A 23,212-nucleotide genomic window follows, 5' to 3' on the forward strand; every position below is an offset into this window, starting at 1 on the left:
CACCTTGCCACCACTCAGCTTCGAGAGGAGAAATGATAGGGGTAGTAGGCTGATACGGTGAGCCTTGCTAGCACTGTTGGCAACTTCCACACTGGCGAGGCAGGAATGCAGCGTTGGGGTAGTGGTTAGGAGATGGAGAGTTGGAGACACATTGGTATCTCGACGATGCAAGCCGCTAGAGACGGGAAAGGTTGCCACGCCTCAGCTTCGGGCGAAAGAAGGGATAGGGGGAAGGAGGTCGGTATGGTGGCCCTTGTTGGCATTGTTGGTGCCTTCCACGCTGGTGAGGCAGAGAGGTACATTGATGGCGGTGACAAGGGCAGTGGGGTGAGGAATAAGAGAAGTGACATGTAGGGCTTAGAGGGTGTTGCAAGATTCTTAAAGCCATCCTAGTATTTTAAAACTCGAGTGATATTTTTTCGCATTTTCAGCTAACTGACAAATCGCAAGCCTCACCTAATGCATTTTTCTTTTTCATGATCCTCCAAGATGCAAATCAATCCCACTTGTTCTTATTTTTACTCAAATATGCTAATAAATTTGTAATGCTACGAAACCACACTCGGAAGATTTGCCTCTTGCCCTTTTTTTTTTTGCCGGGTCGGCCAACGACCAATTTCATTAAGATTGGAAAGAAAAACAAGGAGAATGTTACAACGACATTACAATGTCGCGCTAGTCCGGGAGAGATCCCAGACCCAGCGTGAACAAGCAAAGGGGAAAGAGGGAAGGTAGGGCAGAACCCTGACAATACACAACACGATTACTCTCCAAAATGGGAGAAGATCCCAGCTACCCTCCACACCGCAATTTCTTCTTTTATATCCTCGGCTAGTTGCTTCGGAATCTTTGACACATGCTGAAAAATTCTAGCATTTTGTTCCTTCCAAATAAGCTAGCAAATTAACATAAAGGCGTTGTCGAAGTCCACCCTGTAGCTCGTCCTAAAACGGCGCCGCGTTGCAAGCCACCAGTCAGCAAGCATGCTGTCACTGTCCGCCGGGATTGCAAAGTTTGCATTGCACCATCTTATGAACTTTCGCCATACTTCCTCTTGCCCTCTTCCCCCGCTGCTGCATGTCACCAATAGAGATGAAAATAGAGCGGATACATGCGGATAGCATTCATATCACATCGGTTTTCGTACTTTTAGCCGGATATGAAAACAAATACGAATAGCTGGGATATAGACATAAATATGAATGATCTCGAATACAAATAAGGATTGAATAAGACCAGACACAATACATAAACAAATATGTCTCGGAACACGAAATCCACCTAAACTTCTAAAATGTGTATCCGTCGGAAAGTCTAATACCATATTTGTATTCAACTATTCATGTGGGAAAAACATTTGTATTTGTATGATTGTATCCGTATCTGTACCATCCTAATGTATTCAATTTTCTCGATAGGCTCCGTTTTCATCCCTGGCCACCAGCGGTCATCCAGGATCATGCACGCGTTTACCCCCCGCAACGCAGCCAAACTCAACGGCGACGCAACAAGCCAACAACGCTCAACGCATGCCTTGCGAGACCGGCAAAGCCATTTCCATGTCGAACCAGTGGAATTCACGGCGGCAGGCGCGCGCGAGCATCGCATGCCCAAGCTAAATCTGAGGGAAGGAAAATTAGCATGTTGCTTATATTTGGCCGCAGCAATGGCGCGCCATCGCGCGCATGCCCCGTTTTTTGCGTGCGTGTGGTTTCCAACTTTGGCTCGCCCCTCCGGGCGCAAACACCACAACACCTCGCGCCCATGCGAGGACGCAGCCATCCATCCATCCACCCAGCCCCCACACTCCTTCGGCGCGCGCGTCCGTCCTCGATCGCGCGCGCGTCGACGAGCTAAGCCGGCCCGGGAAACCCAAGGCCCCTCTCCCTTCCTCAAGCGCGCCGGCGGGCCTCGCCGGCGCGCGACATTGAGCTCAACCCCCCCGTCGTAGTCGCACGTCGAGCGCCACCACCACCGCCAGCGCGTCGCATCGTACGTCCTCCACGCGCGGCGCCGTGCTAGGCAACCTCCTCTGCTGATCGCCCGCCTCCTCATGAGCGTGTGACCTGCTGTCGAATGGTGCGGCGGCACCTGCTGCGCGGACACAGCCTGGACAGGTTCCTGCCGATCAGGAGCCTCATCATGTCGTCCAGCTCTTCCTTCTCGTCGTCGTCTCCGTCGCCGCCGCCGCCGTCGTCGTCGTCGTCACGGGGAAGCAGCAGCGGCAGGTGGTGCGGCGTCAGCGTGGCCGAGGAGGACGAGGACGATGCCGCCGTCTCCGCGACGACGACCCCGCCACTGCCGCCGCTGCAGAAGCGGGTGCTGTCGAGGAGCCACGGGTCCAAGGCCAAGCCGCTGGGCGGCTCCGTCGACCACCTGCCGCCGGTGGTGCCGCCATCGTCGAAGAACGTCCGTGACAGTGGACCGCCTTCAGGTGATCAACCATATGCAAAATCACAATTGCTCAAATCTTCTTGGATCAACCGCTTAGTTTCGCCATTGATTTGATCGATCGTTCGATCTCTGTTGCAGAGATTGATCTGGTGAAGGAGAAGTTCGCCAAGCTGCTGCTCGGCGAGGACATGTCCGGCACCGGCAAAGGTGTCTCCTCCGCTCTTGCTCTCTCCAACGCCATCACAAATCTCGCAGGTCAGTATCACACCACTCATCACATGCTATCTACTACAAATCTCTTGTGTTCTTGCCTGTCATGATGTTTTTTTTTCCCGTTCTTCACCGTGGCAAAATCTGCAGCTTCGGTATTCGGGGAGCAGCGCCGGCTCGAGCCCATGTCTGCCGACCGGAGAGCTCGATGGAACAAGGAGATCGACTGGCTGCTGTCGGTCACCGACCACATCGTCGAGTTCGTCCCTTCGCAACAGGCGTCCACGGATGGAACCAGCATGGAGGTAGGCCATCCACAAGATCGTTGCAACCTCATTACTATTTCATCGTGCAATTCGCTTCATTTTCGTCCTTGTTGTCAACCAGGTGATGGGTACCCAGCAGCGCAGAGATCTTCTCATCAATATCCCGGCATTGCGAAAACTCGACGCCATGCTCCTTGTAAGCATAATAGCATATACAAATGTCCAAATTGATCTTTTCCCCATTAGTTTTCTGAACCAGCATTACTTTGCGGTGGTCCTTTTGCCGGTGGAGCAGGAGTATCTTGACAATTTCAAAGATGAACAAGAATTCTGGTACGTAAAAAAAGACGCAGATGAGGGTGAAAAGGGCGATGCGCCAAGACAGGGCGACAAGTGGTGGATCCCTACAGTTCGAGTCCCTCCCGAGGGTCTGCCAGATGCGTCGAAAAAATGGATTCTGCACCAGAAAGACCTTGTAGGGCAGGTGCTGAAGGCAGCCATGGCTATCAATGCTGATGTTCTTACAGAGATGGAGATCCCGGGAGAGTACATTGAAACTCTGCCTAAGGTGACTTATAATACCATTAATATTTGTAAAAACTCCTTTCCATACTTTACGCATATCTTTTCTCGAAGTGAGTTCATTTTCTGCTTGATGCTGAGTTGAACAAACTTTTCCTGGATTTTGGAATGTAGTACGGTGTTTTCCTGAAAAACATTATGAGGCTAATCTAACCGAGACTACTTCTCTTGCAGAATGGAAGGTCTAGTCTTGGAGACTCGATATACAAAATTATAACTGATGATCATTTCGATCCCAATGAGCTCTTAAGTTCTGTAGACTTGTCGACAGAGCACAAGATCGTCGATCTCAAAGACCGAATTGAGGCCTCCGTTGTAATTTGGCAGAGGAAAATTTCCAATAAGCTTTCCTGGGGCCCCGGTGTTAGCTTGGAGAAGCGAGAGCAGTTTGAAGAGCGGGCGCAAACTGTCCTACTCATCCTCAAGCACCAGTTCCCTGGGGTTCCTCAGTCATCACTTGACATCAGCAAGATACAATACAACAAGGTCAAAAAAAAAAAACCATAGCTGCATGTTTAGTTACTTTTTTCGGATTTGCTACAGTACTTATACTCATGCCACCTGCATTTGCTACTTCTTTTCTTCAGGATGTTGGGTATGCCATCTTGGAGAGCTACTCCAGGACTCTTGAGAGCTTAGCCTTTGCAGTTTTATCTCGGATCGAGGATGTTCTTCACGCTGATGCCATTGCTAGAGACCCAAAGCGCACGAAATCAAGGAGAAGGCCCAGTCTAGTTGACATCCCCGAGATCATTGACAATGCACTGGAGGAAGAGGAGACTGTGAACAGCATAGATGCCAATTCACAAGTGACCAACAACTCTATTCACTGGCAAGAGCAAGAACACGAGGACAAAGGCGCGAGGCTGAGGAAAGTCCACCGCATGGTCACAAAGAAACTTTTGCACATTGAGAAAGTTGATAATTTGGGGGGTGGGTTGAAAAGCTTTTCTCATAGGTAGCTGTAGCCTGAAAAAATGGTCAGACAGCTGCATGCTTGGTTGTGCTACCGGGGGGAGCACCTGTAAATAGCTCAAACTTCAGAGAGGCTGGATGGGTTGTATTGGCGATTTGGCGGTGTAATCTGCTCATCTCAGTTGAGATGAAATCAGTATGCATATTTCACGGCCTCATTTTGGTTGGAAAATTTTTGCATGAATAGATCAGAAATTCAAAATGTGAAACCGCTAGTATCTGAATAACAGAATGCACACTAGCATATTTTCCTTCGGAATACAAAAGCAGACGTGCGCGCACCAACAGTAACACAAAGATATGCAAGCTACAGTTGCTGTAAACTATGCGGAGTATAAGTAATTGGCAAGATGGCCCAGGCATTAAGCCTAGATTTATCACCATATTTACCTTGTAAATGAAATAACCGCACAGCCTCCTTATTGCCATCTTCGCACGCTGATACTACCTTCTTTTTTAATAGATGACGCCGTTGACTTTTTCTCACATGTTTAACCATTCATCTTATTCAAAAAATTTACGTAATTATACTTTATTTTGTTATGAGTTGTTTTATCACTCATAGTACTTTAAGTGTGATTTATATCTTATATATTTGCATAAAATTTTTGAATAAGACGAATGGTCAAATGTGTGAGAAAAAGTCAACAGCGTCATCTATTAAAAGAGTATTAAGCTGTGCAGAGGCAGTATATGCCTGTTCAGAGAACGGGCATTGCTGTTGCGATCCGATCAGTTTCTACCATAAAATTCTCTCTTCTTGACCAATAATCCAGTTTACTCTAGAAGTCACTGTCTAAGTGTCAACGGAAAGATCAAACCTTTTTCTGGAGATATAAACTGAAGATTATAACTTAACATGAGCACTGAACATTACTACTTGATTCAACAGTGGATACAGATTCAAACATTATCATAAAGTCCTCACAACTAGGCAGCTCATCGACAATTTTATTCGCACAAGTATTTTGCAGACAAATTTAAACAAGATTGACACGATAGGTCCAAGTGATCGCTGCCGTTCCTAAGAGCTGAAGCTCTTACAGTGCCTTGAGGATCTCCTCAGCACCAGAGATTGTGAATTGGCCACCTTCCTCAATGTTTGCAACAGTAACCTTGAGGTTGTCAGCAAGGAGAGCAAACCGTCTCGAACGAATACCAAGCCCTTTCTCCGAAAGGTCAAGCTCAAGACCAAGTGCCTTGGTGTATGTTCCCAAACCATCGGCAAGGAATTTCACATGCTTATTCTCAGGGTATGACTTTGCCCACGCCTTCATGACAAAGGGGTCGTTAACTGCAAAATTATATCATAGATCCACAGATAAGTCATATTCTGCCACAGCTGCCTTGATTCGGTACTATATACAGTCAGAAAGTGGATAGTGTTTCTACTTTGTACACCAGTCAGTATATCTACCCTACACAACTTTACCGAGAACACGGGAAAATCACAATATCTGAAATAGAATAAAATTTTCCTTTGTCCTTCCATGTTTAGTTCAAATAATTGACTGAAGATTTCTGACAAAAGCTAAATTTGGGAATATGAACATGGAGAAACAAATGACAGAAACATACCACTGACAAGCAAGATGTCGTCTACACCCTTGGCTTTGAGCTGCTCAGCCTGATTTATGAATCCTGGCACATGCTGATTGCTATAGCCATCGAAAAATAATAATAAAAGACATTATGTCAGTTCATCAGGTTTTCAGAAGTGAAAAGAAGACAATAACAGGGCGAGTAACAAAGTAATATGACAACTTAAACCTCTGTGATGGCAAAATAGAACAGCGGGTTCTTATAAAAGGGACAGCAAAATGAGATAATTGGCAGCTAGATATATTAAAACTGCGGTGCCAAGTGCCAACAGAGGATGATGGCAAAGGGAAGGATAAAACATTTCAAGCTCACAAATTTATCGAAACCAAATAGTACAAGTAAAAACCAACAGCATCAGTCTAATCTAAAGAATGAAGACAAAAGTTAGCCAGTTAGGAGCACTTGGATATGAGCACTTTGCTCTCGATAAAATGTGTACTCTGTATTTGTCAGTCATGTGACTCGTGTCTCCATTTTTTCTATTCGAAATGTTTGTTTTAGTTCAGTTAGCTGCATCCAGGTTTACAGATTTTCTGTGGGAGATTAATCAACAAGAAAAGGCTATCAGCTTACGAAATTCTGAGCGAATCTCCACGGAGTAACTATAGCCAAAATCTCCCTTTTATATCCTGCCACCCATCTTGGCTTAACTGCTTCTAGCATAGATGCCCAAAAATTATAACATTTTCTCTCGCGTGCTCAGAAGCTGGGGAACAACACATGGAGTAAACCAGAACAGTGGATCGAAGTCTACTTTTTAGTCATGCAACTAGCAATATATAAACCCACATCAAGATTTTTAACCCTAACTCTGACACCCAAGGAAGTGGGAGTGACTTCAGAGCTCGTCAAATCAATCCCATAAATTGTGAGTATCTGTATAATAAAGCAGTAATCTTGGATTTGGTCCGGACATCAGCTAGTACACATTTCAGTTTTGCAGTAAAATTTCTCGATCTGATAAAAAGAAGTCCCATTTTTTAAGGAATTTTTTTTTCAGGGAAATATAACGTCTCCAAGAAAGAGGGGGGAGAGGAAATCGAAAAAAGGAGGAAGAGACCTGCAGGTCGGGGTGAAGGCACCGGGGACGCCGAAGAGGACGACCTTCTTGCCGGCGGCGAGGCCGTGGACGGAGACCTGCTGCAGCTTGTCCTCCCCGTCGAACCACCCCAGCTGGCCGTCGGGGAGGGTGTCGCCCACGGCAACCGGGGCCATGTCGCTCTCCCGGATGATTCTTGTGTTGCCTGCCTGGATGTGTGGAGGAGAGGAGGAACAGAGGAAGGAGAGAAGGTAATCGACAGGGAAGGGAGATGAGTGATGATGAGGAGAGGAATGCGAATAAATAAGGGGCCCTTCCCTCCCCACTGATTGTGATATGCTTTGGGGTTTGGTTGGTTGTTGGGAGCTTCGAGTGTGCCGCCGAGTGTGAACCCAAAAATTTGGGCGGATATACGAGTGGTACTGTACTACTGTGTAGACTTTCAAGTCCCTATCAAGGTTTGGACACTAATTATAAATATTAAATATAGATTATTAATAAAGCTCATTCTATAATCCTAAACTAATTCGCTAGACGAATCTATAAAACCTAATTAATCGATGATTAGCCTATATGATGCTACAGTAAACATACGCTAATTATAGATTAAGTGGGCTTAAAAAATTTGTTACGTGAATTAGCTTTTATTTATGTAATTAGTTTTATAAGGCTGAGTTTGAGAAAGGGGAGATAGAGAAGACTGGGAAGATACGCAAAACGAGGTGAGCCATTAGCGCATGATTAATTGAGTATTAACTATTTTAAATTTTAAAAATGGACTAATATGATTTTTTTAAAGCAACTTTCCTATAGAATTTTTTTAAAAAACGCACCATTTAATAGTTTGGGAAGCGTGCGCGCGGAAAACGGAACAAACTATCTCCCAATCTCACGGTGGCGAACGCAGCCTAAGTAGTCTATGTTTAATACTTCAAATTCATCCGATATAAGAGTCACTTGATCCAAACACCACCTTACACTGATCTCGGTAGATTGAACGGATCGTGAAGTTCAGCGGGTATACTGGAGTTTCTTATTATTAGTAGAAAATAAATTGTGAGAGTACGCGATTCCCGGATTTGTACAGGATATGCGCACCAGAACTGAATATGAGAAGAAGAAGAATCATTTACCAAAACCTGGTACGTTCGCTCTTGTTGACACTGCCCGTGAGGCCGTTTCAAGTTTTCAACGGATCGCGGACTTGGTGGATCATACGTGTTCGTGCAAGGAATGATCGTGCCGCAGTGGGGCTCGAGGAAATTAAACTTGTACTGATGCTGTTTTACCTGACAAGAAAATGAAAACACCGCAGTGGGGCTAGAGGAAATTAAACTTTGTACTGGTGCTGTTTTACCTGACAAGAAATGAAAACACCGCAGTGGGGCTAGAGGAAATTAGGCTCCCATCGGATGGCCTAATAAGCCAAAGAAAAAACCAAATTTTAAATTTTTAAATTTAATTTTTTAACCTACTTTTTTTTTCAGCATTGGCTTTTAAGTCACAAAGAACACATATATAAATATAAAAAGTTTTATATACAAATTTATTTTTATTTCTAATAAGCCGTCTGGTGCTGTTTTACTTGAAAGAAAAAAGTACGTCGACAGCAGGATTCGAACCTGCGCAGGCAAAGCCCAACAGATTTCGAGTCTGTCTCCTTAACCACTCGGACATATCGACTACTTGATAGTGGATGGAGGTGACAATTTATTTATACTCTACTACTTAGTATCAAACAATTTTCCAACGCCTACTAGCTAACATTACGTGCCTTGGCCACATCATCTGCGTTGCTGTCCTGTTTGTATGCTTCTATTGGCCGTAAAAATATGAAGTACAAATGAGAATGCAATACGGCTGTATTTTGTGAAGCATATAACCCTAGCTTTTCGGGGACGGTGCGTGACATTCAAAATCTAACCCTCTATTCATGGAAAATGTCGTTTTAATCAGTTTCAAGCCCAATTTTCAAAAGGAAAAAAAAAGACCCCTTTGAAAAAAAGATTAATAAGAAAACCCAGGAATGGGAAGGTAGGTATATAATGTCATGTCCATCGAGTTTCTACACGAATTAAAAATATAAGAATTTTTTTTAAAAAAATTGTAGTTGGTATACACATATGAGAAACACAAAAAAGAATTAGAGTCATGCATGGGAGGAAGAACAGATCGTAGTAGCATTATAAATTATTAGTAAAAAATGTATTGTTTAGAGAACGCGTAGTACGTAAAACGTCACGTGTGTACGTAACGGAAGACAATGGTAATTTTGTATGGTTATTAAAAAACGGTGAAGTTTTTCCGAATGTGTGAATATTAGTTGAGCTTATAGAAGTTGCACATCTTCTATGTAATTGAGAAAAACCCGATTATGTTGCAAAAAGACTAAAAAATACATGTAATCTTGGACAAAACCAAAAGAAAGAGATCACTTGCTGCTAGCAACAATTCAATTAATAAATGTGGTAATATTAAACAATCCTTGCTCTGTAGTAAATCTACAAACGGCTGAAGAAGTACTATACTATTCTACGAGACATGCTAAGGTGCTTGGGAATGATGACATCCGTTGATCGGATGCAATCCAACGATATGGATCTATATATATGTCTAGAAAAGCACAACAAATAAAATGCGCAGGGTAATTATCAAAAAAAAAAAGAGAGTATATTTTCTAGATAATGGAATAGAACATTCCGACCTTTGCTTAAAAGAGCTTCAATTATTACAACTAGGAAAGAAGCCCGCGCATCTATGGATCTATATATGTCTAGAAAAGCACAACAAATAAAATGCGCAGGGTAATTGTCAAAAAAAAAGAGAGAGTATATTTTCTAGATAATGGAATAGAACATTCCGACCTTTGCTTAAAAGAGCTTCAATTATTACAACTAGGAAAGAAGCCCGCGCAGATCATTTTGTTTATTGTTTATGTCAAAAGCGTTTCCTAGATTCAAACAAAAATCACTGTGTCCCAGTTATATATAAATTTGCCTAATATCGCCACTACTTATTATTATTATTTTATTTTATTATGGAGACTTATTATCGTTCTTTTGAAACCAAAGTGATTATGACCCTGTTTAGATGGAACTAAAACTTTTAAGTCCCTATCACATCGGATGTTTGAACACTAATTATAAATATTAAACTTAGACTATTAATAAAACTCATCCATAATCTTGGACTAATTTGCGAGACGAATCTATTGAGCCTAATTAATCCATGATTAGCCTATGTGATGCTACAGTAAACATTTTTTAATTATGGATTAAATTAGGCTTAAAAAAATTGTCTCGTAAATTAACTTTCATTTATGTAATTAGTTTTGTAATTAGTCTATATTTAATACTCTAAATTAGTGTCTAAATACAGAGACTAAAGTTAAGTCCCTGGATCCAAACACCACCTATTTAATAGATGAAACTGTATTTGTAACATCAAAATAAGAACAATACATCGTTAATCGACTAAAAAAATTATCTCCACTACTAACCTAACTGTTCATGTCGATCTGACTTATTTCTAAATCTATGTATAAATATTCCAATAATATTTTATCAAAAAAATATATTATAACAATATCGCTTCTATGAGTTAATAGGATAATAATGTTAAAATTTGATATGAATGCCCATCTAACGGATGAAGCCGAACATAACTACCAAGGCTTTCTTTCTCGATACCTTGAAACATGGGTCACATATCGACATAATCGTGCCCATCAAGACCATCGTGGATAACAGTTTTAACGGCTAATTCACTATTAGTACCCTCATAAAGGATTGCATCGTTAATTAAGTACCCATGGTGGCTTAACTCATCCAAATGTATGCCTTTGCTATATCATGGTAGTATAGCAAGCTTTATTATCTATGCTTGGCACCCTTTTGAGAATGGAAAAAGAGAAGACGGAGGTGATTACAATAATCCTTTTTAAAGATTGAGTTGTTTTGTGGTATATAGTAGACACAATTTGTTTATAGTGTAAATCAATATTACTCAAATTTCAATAATACATATACAATATTCTTATTTGAAAGTGAGTGAGGTTATCATGTTAGTAGAGTATATGACATACATCCATCAACTATGCCCGACACATCGGAATTCCTCAAGTATAAAAAATATATATTATGGGTGTTACTTGATTGTTTATTTGTTGCCAAAACTATATGACAAACAAAAAACCTACATATATGACCATAGTTCTCATGATGGATTAAGGGGTTGTAGTATAGCCATATCACTCGCTAGAAGTATTTTTAATAAAGTTTATCATGTCTATGTATCATGTGTGCTTCTCACTTTTCAAATACCAATCAAATAGTTCTGAAAAATTCAAAAAAAATATTTGAGAATCGTAATATCTCACATATTAAAATTAGATAAGATCTACTTGAAAAAAATATAACTAAATTCTGTTGTTTTCATTTTTCATTTTTACATATGTAGATTCAAATTATTTGTCAGGTGATATTGTACACCATAATTATTTGAAAAATTATTATGATATTAATTATTATGTGCCATTATGTATTTATCAGTTAGCACTAACTACTATAGGTCAATAATAGTTCATTTAATTAAAGGAATACATCAGAATTATTAAAATTGATATATATATTTAATAGATGAACACTTACAGACCATTGAATTCATATTACATCTTTGATCTAGTTTAACTGCGTATGTTGGTTGGGTAATATTTTTTATATCATGGAAAATCATAGTTTAGAGACCATTGATTTTCTCTGATCATAGTGTGTATGTATATTTTTAGCTATATATTTATATTTTTACATGTGTATATGTGTTACTTTGCTTTTTCTTACATGGGAGATTTTGGTTTTTTTTTGGGGGGGGGGTGGATTGTTTTTTCAGTAGACCTAATTTAATGGTATAAAATAACGGGTTTACTAATTTAAAGTTTGTAGAGTAATATATTTTAGCTCTATATCATAGAAAATGCAAAGGGTGATGGTATGGCTCACACTATTTTTTAATTTATAATAAAACATCAATATATAGATTTAAATTATTGATTTAATTGTCAAGAATATAAAGAACTAAATTGATCATAAAACCAACTTATAGTTTTCAAAAGTTAAAACATGCATGGAGCCCTCCACGAAGATGACACTGACCTAATTTAAAGTTCGTAGAGTAATATATTTTATCTCTATATCATAGAAAATGCAAAGGGTGAAGGCATATATATATGGCTCACACTATTTTATAATTTGATAATAAAACATCAATATATAGATTTAAATTATTGATTTAATTGTCAAGAATATAAAGAACTAAACTGACCAAAAGTTAATACATGCATGGAGCCCTCCACGAAGATGACACTGACCGTGATAACCATGAAAGTCTACATTCAATCGAAGATATAAATCAAATGTTGTTTAGATTTTATTATGCTGTAGATATCTCAACAACCTAAAAATAAGAAGAGCAGATAATGCATATACGTGCTTGTGCCGTGAGCTGATGGTGATTATCTTGGCTGATCGTTTGGGCTGGTGCTTTTATAATTAATCTTGGCAGTGATTTTTTTTCAATCATAGTTATCAATATCTTTGGTTTTTATTTCGTTCGTACATACGTATAGCTTTTGCCTTTTTTTCCCGGATGAATTGTACGCAACGATTTTCTCTTGTATGTGAATAGGATTTTTTTTTTCCCGGATGAATTGTACGCAACGATTTTCTCTTGTATGTGAATAGGATTTTTTTTTAACCAGATGAATTGTACGCAACGATTTTCTCTTGTATGTGAATAGGATTTTTTTTTTTTGAGAATTACACAGTACAACACAGACACTCACAACGCACGCGCACTCACCCCTATGAACGCACGCACGCAAACCCTACTCCTATGAGCATCTTCGAAGACTGGGCCGGCAAATCCTGGAGAGATTGATGAAGTCACCGTAGGCGTCTCGCTGTCGACGGGTACGTCGCCTACCACTAAAAGCACAACGCCGTTAAATCCTGGAAAATTCGCTCCCACGGGGAGTCGAACCCAGGACCTCAGGTGCTACTGAAGCTCTTGTAACCACTAGGCTATGTGAATAGGATATTGGGAGCGAGAGATTATTTTTTATAGATTTAATAATTTGAACGGGATATTAGGAGGGAGAGATTATTTTTTATAGATATAATAATTTAATTGTCTAAAATAATGGTCTCTTAGCTTTAAGTGAAAATCGAGAATTAAATGTTTTATTTTAACTAAGAATTTATATTATTTTATTTAATTTATTATAGCGCTACTTAGCAACGTAGAAGCGTTTGTAGAGTGACACATGGTGACGTGAGAGCGTTTGTAGGAAATTTAATGGAAAAGTATAACAAAATAAATGATAATTACATATTTCTTTAGTAAATAAACATATGTTCAAACGCCAATAATATTATGGAGGTATATTAGGTAAAGCAAAATAATAAAAGAAGGGGAATAAAAAAGGAAAAAAGTGGGGTATGTTACGTTCTTACTCATATGTACGTACTTGCAGGCGGTGAGGGAGGCATACGTATGAGGGTCTATTTTTAATCTAATCTAATGGTGTAAAATTATGGACCCACCAATTTAAATGAAAATTAAGGGCCAGATGTTTCTAATATATTAAAACGCCACATGGCGACTTAGGAGTGTTTATAGAATTGCTACGTGACGGCTTAGGAGCGTTTGTAGGAAGTTTAATGGACTTTTACTATATAATAGATAGATAGATAGATAGATAGATAGATAGATAGATAGATAGATAGATAGATGTAGCACTCTAAAACGAGCGAAGTTCAAATAAAATTAAGAACACCAAACTAAGAAGAAAAATAACCCATATAGGATAAGAAATACACATTTATTAAAGTTTATTTGTAAATCTCAATTTATTATCCTTAAAAAAAATTACATACTCGTAGTCTCGAGAGATGAGTTAGAGATGGGATGTACAGTACATTGGGAGGTGCCAGCACTGTAAAATATCTCACTACTCTATTCAGTCTATACCCATCCTGCCTAAGCACATACTTCCACAGGCGCGTGAGATGGCGGGAGCATGCACTGCGGCGGTGGAGCTTCCAGCGGGCGCCACGAACCGCCGACGATCACCAGGTAGAAGCGGCTCTCCGGCACGGTGGCGCCGAAGAGGCGGAACCCGCGGCGCTTGAAGGCCCAGATCTGCACGGCGTCGTGCTCCCTCAGGCCGGTTCCGGCGATGAAGTCCATGTAGCCGGTCCCCTTGATGATGGTGCCATGGCTGCTGTCCCAGAGCACCAGCCGCAGCTCCTTCATGGCGCCGCTCAGGTGCAGCACCGTCACCGGCACCCCGCCGTGGTCCTTCCCCTGCGCCTTCTTCCTCGGCTCCTTCTCCCTCCCCTTCTGCTGCTGCTGCTGCTCACCGTCGGCGACGTCGACGCTGCCTTTCTCCGTTCGTCGCTTCTTCTTCTTCGGCACCGGCTTTGGGCGAGGAGGAGCCTGATCCTCTCCCTCCACGTTCGTCTCCGGCGTCGTTCCCTGCGGCTTCTGCAGCTCCCCGTCGGCGGCGGCGGTGGCGGCGATGACGACGCTGCCTTTCTCCGTGCGTCGCTTCTTCTTGGGCCTCGGCCTCGGGCGAGGAACCCCCTTCTCCTCGTCGTTCTCCACCAGGTTGGCCTCCTTGGCCTCGTCGACGGTGAGCATCGGGAGGAGGCGGCGCTCCACGCCGAAGATCGGGAGGCGGAACCGGTTCTGGTGCGGGTCGAGGTCGGTCCTGGTCACCGTCTTCCTCGCGATGAACACCACCGGCTGGTCGTACGTCATCCCCAGCCGCTCGAGCAGTATCTTGCGGATCCACGCCGGCTCCGCGGACGGCGCCGCCGCCGCCTGGTCGTCGGCCTCCTTCCTCCGCGCGGCCGCGGCGGCGGCGAGCGGGACGGCGCGTATGGGCCGGGCGTCGATGGGCGCCACGTACGGGACCAGAGCGCCCGTCGCCGCAGCCGCCGCCGCGCGCGCCCGCTTGGCCTCCCGTCGTCGTTCCCGCCGTTTCGCAGCGGCAGCGGCAGCGGCATTGCGCCCGTCGACGTCGCACGACGGCGCCACCGCGGCGAGAGGCCGCTTCATGCCGGCGGAGTAGCCCGCAGCAGCCGGCGGCATATTGCGGGGCAGAGAGATCACGCTGTTTCGTCAACACCGAAGTATCGCGATCGATTTTAATTTGCTCGTATTCTTCGATCGAATTCTCCCTCGGGAACTCAATATGGAAGGGGGTTTGGATGGCGCATATGCCCTGGATTTATAGGCGCGAATGCGTATGCGCCTCGAGACCTGATCGGAGTCCAGGGCGATCGCTGCGAACGCAGGGCAAACTCATCGTGTCCGACACGGAATGGAATGCAACGCAACCGACTGGATAATCATTTTCGCTTTTATTTTGTCATAGTATCGTCGTAAGCAGTCAGGGCGCAGCCCGATTGGCATACGGCATACCGACTGGTGAGTGGGTAACGCAGCCTGTTAGAATGAGCCGGCGTGGGGAAGGAGGCTTTCCATAATTTTGGTAACGGATTTTTGCATTTGGACGCCTGATTGGAGTTGGAGATGGCCAGATGGTGGGGTTCCGGTTTCCGTGGGTTGAAAGAAGGAAAGGGCCCACTCGTATCGTTGGAGTTGGCCCGTTTGGTTCAGATTACTCCTGGGCCCAAGCACAAATGGCCATTCTGTATAGTATCTGAATTCCCGTAAAAAAATATTGTATCTGAATTTGTGTTTTTATATCTCAATGTATAAGTTGAGTTTGAACCTAGTATTTCGTAGAGTGGTATATGTATTATATGAATATTATCATTTTTTTAAAAAAAATGGTAACTATTTTATATGGTGTATAAGTTTGAGTTGGAACTTAATATTTTGTAGAGCGGTATATGTATATTATATGAATATTATCAATTTATTAAAAAAAATTGGTAACTATTTATATGGTTTTTAAAGGAGGTTGCTAGTGGGCGGGTGATCGCTTCCCTCTCCTCCTAGCGATCACCCATCCCTCCCTCCTAATACTTATCTTTCATCTCTCTTTTTTACTTTTTTATTACATCATAAATTTAAAAAAAATAGTAAAAGAAAATTAGGAAAAAAATCTAATACTCTCATTCATGTGCATAGACTTTATACCGTAAACTTTGCATGCATAAACTTTGTGTATAGAAATATTTTATATATAAAATATTTGAATCCGAATTTGAATTTGAATTGGATACATAAACTTTTAACTTATAAACATTCGGTGTACAAACTTTAGGTGGATAAACTTTAGATGGGTAAACTTTAGGTGTATAAACTTACTAAAATAGAAAAATATAAAATATTTGAATTCGAATTTGAATTTGAATCGGGTATATAAACTTTTGACTTATAAACATTCGCTTTACAAACTTTAGGTGGATAAACTTTATATGTGTAAACTTTAGGTGTATAAACTTACTAAAATAGGAAAATATCAAATATTTGAATTCGAATTTGAATTTGAATCGGGTACATAAACTTTTGACTTATAAACATTCGTTGTAAAAACTTTAAATGGATAAACTTTAGATGTGTAAACTTTAGGTGTATAAATTTTAGGTGTATAAACTTACTAAAAGAGGAAAATATAAAATATTTGAATTCGAATTTGAATTTGAATCGGGTATATAAACTTTTAACTTATAAACATTCGCTTTACAAATTTTAGATGGATAAACTTTAGATGTGTAAACTTTATGTGTATAAACTTACTAAAAGAGAAAAAGAAAAAAAAAACGATCGCCGACAGCAATCGATCGCCCGTTAGCCTTTCCACGTCAGGTGAGCTTGCTTGCTTTCCGAAAATGCTGAGCTCTGACCATACCTTGCAATGCATTAATTTTATACTAGTAGGATTTTAGTTCAAATCCCTTAAAATTACCACGAATTTCTCCGTTCCAAAGGAGGCTTTACATAGGGAAATTTCGGTACTACAGCTGGTATAGGAAGCCAAGCCACGAACATTCTCAGTGAATACATGATACATTAGCACGCAACACGATATTTGCATTGACAGGAATTCAGAGATCAGAACAGAGCAAGGTGCAACGCAGCTGAGGAGAATGAAATATTGAAAAGGAACTTGCGAGTTAGGACCAAGCACACCATTGTGTGTACAATCTATGGTTTTGATTTAACCTTTGTTCATGTATATCAAAGAGAGTATCTGCTTTGCTCTTCAACAGTTCCAATGGAGGGGAACATTCACATCTGTGAGGTGATATGTATGTATATAACGGACAGAAACGAGAAAAAAAATGAAATGTACATGGCTATATCTAGCTGGATGAATATGGGGAAAAAATGAACATATAGAAAAGAATGCAACAGAGAGAAAAACTTTCTTTTGTCAGGCTTCTCACTTTTCAACTGTTACTAGTATGACATTATTTGGACCAGATCTTGGCAGAGCAGCTTCTCATGATCCTGGACGCTACCAAGTTCAGGAAGGCATCATTCACACTAGGATGGCAAACAAAAAGAGGAGCAGCAGGACAGTTATGTTATTGGCACAACAGCATCCAGATTCCTCTGCAGCAGCCAGCCAATTGGGTAGTTGACTTGAGGAGGTTCCAGTTCGAAATTCCAGACCATAACACGAGTGCAATTATCCCCAAGGCCTTCCATTTGACTCTCGTCCTCAACAAGCTTCTCGATAAATCTTGACTCCTGTAATACCAAGATGTTTCAGTATGATTGCTACCTTCTTGAGTTGCTTCTAGTAAGAGATACTTCCTATCTACTATATATTAGCTTCTATTTCATGGTTGTATCTAAACTTACAAGGAATTGCCATGTGTTACTAGTTCTTCACAGCACTTTGTCTTATGTACTTGATCTAACTGGTACCACAGTGGTTGCATTTGCCTCACCTCAATAATTGTGTAATAAGTTAACCGAGCTTACCAGATCTTGAAAGGGCGTGTTTAACTAGGATAACAATCATAATAATACAGTTTGATAGACATTCTGATAAAAAACTTTGTAAAGCAGAAATTAGGAAGTCGGTTTCAGTTTATATCAGACAACAGAAGCTCCACAGCTTATTGAAAACGTATTTTCAACTGCTTGAACACATAAATACTAAAAAAACTCACCTGCAAGCCACCTCTGCCACCTGAATGGACTATAATAGACTCTAAAGTGGGGCTGTTCCATCTCTGAGGATCCCAAAGTATAGTGCTGTTAAAAGCAAATCCAGAGAAACCAATTGGAAATCGACGTGATACACCCCTTCTCTGATTTGTATGCCATCCAGTGACTTGATTACCCTTACAAACGGGGCCTTCTAGAACCACTCTGTACTTTGTCCCAACATGTATTGCTACTGGCCATGTACCAAAACGCCTGCAGAACATAGGACAAAAGCATTAGGAACTGTTAACTGCCAATTCCATCTTTGTGTGGGGACTATCAAGCCATAATTATTGAGCTGAATTGATTTATCCAACTGCAGTGGTTGTAGCAGTCATCATAAATTTCATTTATTGGGCTAGAAGGCTCTAACAAATTTTTATCTCTGCATCAGAAAGCACTTAATTTAAATGACTGAAACACAAGGTACTAAGATATCTTTAGAGAAAATGAAGTGAGATCATCAACCAAACTTTTATATAGTGGAGAAAGCAAATAAGAAAGCTCTGTGTCACACTATATTATATTGCTGAGAATAATCCATGTTTTGGGGCACCATCATTTAGATATAGGGAACATCAGAGCATATCGAGAATAAACTTAAAAGTACAGGAAAGGAAGAATGACAAAAGCAGAATGATAGGGAAAAAACAAGAAAGTGCGTCCGCGCCAAACTCCACCACAAAAAAAAATGCATATCACCATCCAACCAATAATTTGCATATTTAGCTACTAGAGATTAGAGAATATCTGAGGAAAGTTAACTAGCACTTAAACAATTACTCTTTACCAATAGATTTGACAACTAAAAATAATCAGTAGAAACTAGCAATCATAGACACCTGGTTTTCGTATGCAGCAAGTAGTTAAAGATTTTACAGCATTGACATGAAATGAATAATAGGAGACCCAGCAAAACCAGACAAACAATAATTTCTACAATCTTAATGCCTAAAGGTGGAATGGTAAAGTATTTATACTATTAGGTTCTGTCAGGAATTTATGAAAAACAAGGTCATAGTACATGCCGGTGCAGAAAAGAAAGTGTTAGCAAAGGGTTGTCACCTTATTTTCCGCATTTCTTCAAACAGGTCAGCTGAGTATGCTCTCTCTTCATCAGCGAAATGCACTATACCATCTAGACGGTGCTTCTTAATGTGAAAAATTGCATTATTCTTTTGGCAGACAACAATCTTCCTTATATTTGTAGTATTCCGATTGCAGATAAGATGTCTGTACATGATCCCAGAAGACCTCAGTATTTCTGCAGTTTCGCGGGACTGATATGGCCACTCTGCCACTATCCACAGAAGAGGAGGCGGGACATCTTTTAATACATGAGCCAAACGATTTAAGTAATATGCCTGGTGTGGTCGAACAGAGGTTGTTGTAATAATTATCAGGTGCTTCCTCACAACAATGCCAGAATCATTAACAGAATGTACGATAGGCGAGGCTTCAACAAAGTCCGCCTCGTCATCCAACATTGCAGGAACTGGTGGGCCCTCTTCAACCTGTGGCTCGCTGCTTGCTTCAGATTCAGCCTCGGCTACGAATGGCTCCAACTTGGTGCCTTGACGCTCTACCATTTGTCTTCTGTCAATGGCATCCCCATCAAATGGAAGCCTCCCATTTTCAGAAGCTATCTTTCCTGGTAGATCCACGGAAAAGGGTGGCGTGAACCCAATGAAGATACCAACCATGAAGCACACTAATAACTGCAGCATGGCCCTCTTCAAGCTCATTCCCTTGGACCTTGACCTCTCCAAGGACCGGGCATGCTTGTGGGATGATATAGCTGCCCAAGCAGACTTGAGGCTGCTCGACATCAGGACAAGGTCCAGCGAGGCCACCGATGTCAGAAGCCCCCTCATTGCAACATAGGACTGCGAGTACGCCAGCTTGGGAGACGGCGAGGGGTCAAATTCCTCCCAGTCCTTGACTGACCCCTCCCGCTGCATTGCCCCGGCATTCCTTCGGGACATTGCAGGATCGCAACAGTATCAAGCATGTACAGCTCTCGAACCAAGCAAAGGCATCAAATTTTGACACGAAATCGCTGCTTTCAGCAACAGGATTCAGCTCCAATCACTTCATCTCCTATAAGCTCAAACTCTAACCTTCAATTAATTGCTCGGTACAAATTGGTATCACGGCCCACCGTAATGTACTTATATTCGCAGAATTCTGAATCCGCGGCCGAAGGACGCGTTAACTTTCAGACTTTTTTTCCCGCTGCAACCCAAATTCTAACATATTAACACATGGAGATCATAGATCTATAGTTAAAACAGGAAGGACAGGAACAAAGGAGATAGCTTTAAGCTCAAACCAATCTAGAAAAGGACAATCTCAGATCAAAAGGACCAAATACTTCCAGAATTCCCAGAACCAATCTCGAAACAGCAGCACAAGCAGTACCCAAAACAAAAGTCTAGAGGAAAGAGAAAAAAAATACTAGAGAGATCACTTCTTGATCCAAACAGGACAGAGCAAAACATCCCACCACGAAACGCCGCCAAAAATCCGATAATAAAGAAACAAAAAAAATATCTTTCCTCCAAAATAAACAAAATTAAAACAGGAGGACGCAGGCAGGGATACCTCGGGATTGGGATTCGAACCCCAAGCTGGGAGGGATATGTATGTCGGATCACTTCACGAGGCAATCCCCCCCATCCCTCCTCCTCCTCCTCCTCCTCCTTCCCCCTTGTTCTTGGGCTGCTCGGCGGATTCGCTCGCGAGTCGGGACAGGAGGAGTTGGTGAGCGAGGAGGGGAGGGAGGGGAGAGAGAGAGAGAGAGATAGGGGGGGAGAAGAAGAGGAGGAGGAGGAACAAACGGTAGGAGGGATATGGCGGCCCGGTCGCCGTCGGAAGGTGGGTTGGGGGAGAGAGAGAGAGAGAGCCCCTGGTTGCATTTAAATCCCTCATCTCTCGGCATTTTAGGGTGGTAATCATTGCCCGGCCTTTCTTCAGAGATTATCCCCCCAATCCAAGTGAATGCCTGTCTCGCCCCAATGCGGCATGACAAAGGGAAGGAAAGACTTGGAGAGTATAGTAGTCGTTCCGATTGATTGGTTTTCTTTAGGGGATTAATAAATACTAATGATTTGATGGGAGTAGATACATATTGCTACAGTTAACTTGTGCATAAAGCATTAAAATGACATGGACAAAGATTCCGTTTATAATTGTCAAGATTTTGGCAAAACAACACTTAATTTGGTTGTTGAAGTTTGTATTCTCCAAAATTTTTGCATGTGGGAAGAGCATATATAGTTGTATTGATCTTTTGTTTAATATCACATCGACAAATAGTGGGATGTATAAGCTTAATGTATTCTCTCGTGTCTAGTTATTTGCGGCTTCTCATATAAATCAATGATTCAGTGTTTGAAAAAATATATAATAATTCTATGGTTTTATCTCTAGTTGATAGCCTTATGGTTCCCACCAAAAAATGTATCCTTAGCTACAAACCTCCTAATTTTATATTTTTATAGTGTAGAAAATAAAAATTATTGACTAGTTTGGTCATATACTAAAATTGAGTATATTATTCTTGTGGTGGCATATTAATGCTGTCTTCAGCAAGCTGTATTATTTTTGAATTATTTTGAAGCATACGGACCACAAGCTAGTAACATTGTCAATATTTGAAACCTATTAATTTAATATTAAAATCTGATAATGTTTTTATTACCTCCCAACTTAGTTTGCAGCTGGTAAGTGTAACTGAAATGCGAATCGTGAACCTCGGAAAAAAAAAGTGAATCGAGAACGAGGACTACATAACAACAAAAAAACCAATAGATCTACTCTTCAAATTAACATGATTGTGTGGATACATGCTATTAGAGCAAGTTGTCTTTCGTATCATATGAATTAAACGATTACATGCTGGATAACCGAGCAAAATTTGATTTTAGCACCCCTATTACATATTGTTTTGGGATGTACTCACTTTTTTTAGAATGGAGGGAGTATATATGTATGTATTTGCAAGTGTTTGTCCTGTTGATATAAAAGTATTGTTACTCTCTCAAATCATAAGTACCAATTGTATATGACCATCCCCAGTTCTACTCATTTACAATTATATCCAACAAGGTAGTGCATGATAAAACGGGAGGAACTCTACAATACATCCATGTGAACATACCAATATAGTAATATACAACTCCTCTATGTTAGGATGCATATATAAAGATCACTACTACTAATAAACATATATACACAACAACCACCATTGATTCATGCCATGTGCTACACGCATCTGGTGCGGCAATCTTAAAGATATCCAAATCGGCGTCCCTCTCTCCATACCTGAAAACGTTTGCTTTAAGTGCTTTCTAAGAAATAACCGAAAAGCTTCCCTCTAAAGTCTTTATTTAATCCTTAGCAAATTACCTCGAAACACAGGGTGCTAGCTGCAAAAGAGACGTAAAAACAGGGAGATCAGAGAGGGCTAGGCTTTGAACCGGAGGCGGCCTCGCGGCGGAGAGCCACGAACCCACGAGCGACGCGCCACCCGCCGCCGGGCTCGCGACGTGTCGCCCATCGAGCCGTCCACCTGGCGCATCGTACGGCTCGTACGTATCCTCTCGAGGCGCCCGCGGTCACTGACACGTGGGCCTGATGCGTAAGGGGGCTGAGGCGGCGGCGGCCACGTAGGAGGTATCCTCTGTACGGGAGGAGCCCAGCCAGGGACGTACTCCCACCGTCCCATAAAATACCAATGTAGAATTAGATGCAAAGTTTTACAGAGAATCTAGATATGTTCCATAGAAAATATGTTCCATAAAAAACCAATCTATAATTGGATGGGACGTTTTCTAGTGTCTAGATTTATAGTGCTAGGAAATATCTTGTCCAATATTAATTTGGTTTTTTATGGTAACGGGGAGTAGTACTACTAGTACGCTTGGCGGTGGGTCCCTTTCCTCAGTGA

At 41.5% G+C, this 23,212-nt stretch overlaps 3 protein-coding genes and 1 non-coding gene across 5 annotated transcripts; 1 reads left to right on the forward strand and 3 right to left on the reverse strand.

Moving 5' to 3' along the window:
- The first annotated feature begins 1,681 nt into the window (after window positions 1-1,681).
- LOC4325510 (rop guanine nucleotide exchange factor 9) lies at window positions 1,682-4,599 on the forward strand. The gene is made up of 7 exons (XM_015779805.3): window positions 1,682-2,434; window positions 2,533-2,649; window positions 2,755-2,909; window positions 2,992-3,066; window positions 3,166-3,438; window positions 3,627-3,938; window positions 4,040-4,599. The coding sequence occupies exons 1-7, from the start codon at window positions 2,077-2,079 to the stop codon at window positions 4,412-4,414; spliced, it is 1,665 nt and encodes a 554-aa protein (XP_015635291.1). The 5' UTR covers window positions 1,682-2,076; the 3' UTR covers window positions 4,415-4,599.
- Window positions 4,600-5,255: 656 nt separating this feature from the next.
- On the reverse strand, window positions 5,256-7,385 carry LOC4325511 (peroxiredoxin-2C-like). The gene is made up of 3 exons (NM_001397723.1): window positions 7,090-7,385; window positions 6,006-6,085; window positions 5,256-5,721 (listed from the first exon to the last, which is right to left on the reverse strand). The coding sequence occupies exons 1-3, from the start codon at window positions 7,242-7,244 to the stop codon at window positions 5,468-5,470; spliced, it is 489 nt and encodes a 162-aa protein (NP_001384652.1). The 5' UTR covers window positions 7,245-7,385; the 3' UTR covers window positions 5,256-5,467.
- Window positions 7,386-8,669: 1,284 nt separating this feature from the next.
- Window positions 8,670-8,751, reverse strand: TRNAS-CGA (transfer RNA serine (anticodon CGA)). Its single transcript has one exon. It is a non-coding gene; the product is annotated as a tRNA-Ser (tRNA).
- Window positions 8,752-17,216: 8,465 nt separating this feature from the next.
- IRX9L (probable glucuronosyltransferase Os01g0675500) lies at window positions 17,217-21,148 on the reverse strand. 2 transcript variants are annotated; one of them, XR_010742512.1, is made up of 5 exons: window positions 20,866-21,145; window positions 19,327-20,496; window positions 18,225-18,474; window positions 17,911-18,057; window positions 17,217-17,796 (listed from the first exon to the last, which is right to left on the reverse strand). XR_010742512.1 is itself a non-coding variant. In NM_001397724.1 (4 exons), exons 2-4 carry the CDS (start codon window positions 20,244-20,246, stop codon window positions 17,626-17,628), a joined length of 1,341 nt encoding a protein of 446 aa, NP_001384653.1. In that variant the 5' UTR covers window positions 20,247-20,496; window positions 20,866-21,148; the 3' UTR covers window positions 17,217-17,625. The 2 variants fall into 2 exon arrangements, 1 of the variants encoding a protein (NP_001384653.1); NM_001397724.1 differs by lacking the exon at window positions 17,911-18,057 and having other exon boundaries at window positions 20,866-21,148.
- Between the last annotated feature and the right edge of the window lie 2,064 nt (window positions 21,149-23,212).

The sequence above is a fragment of the Oryza sativa genome, chromosome 1 (assembly GCF_034140825.1).
Source record: "Oryza sativa Japonica Group chromosome 1, ASM3414082v1".
Taxonomy (NCBI): domain Eukaryota; kingdom Viridiplantae; phylum Streptophyta; class Magnoliopsida; order Poales; family Poaceae; genus Oryza; species Oryza sativa.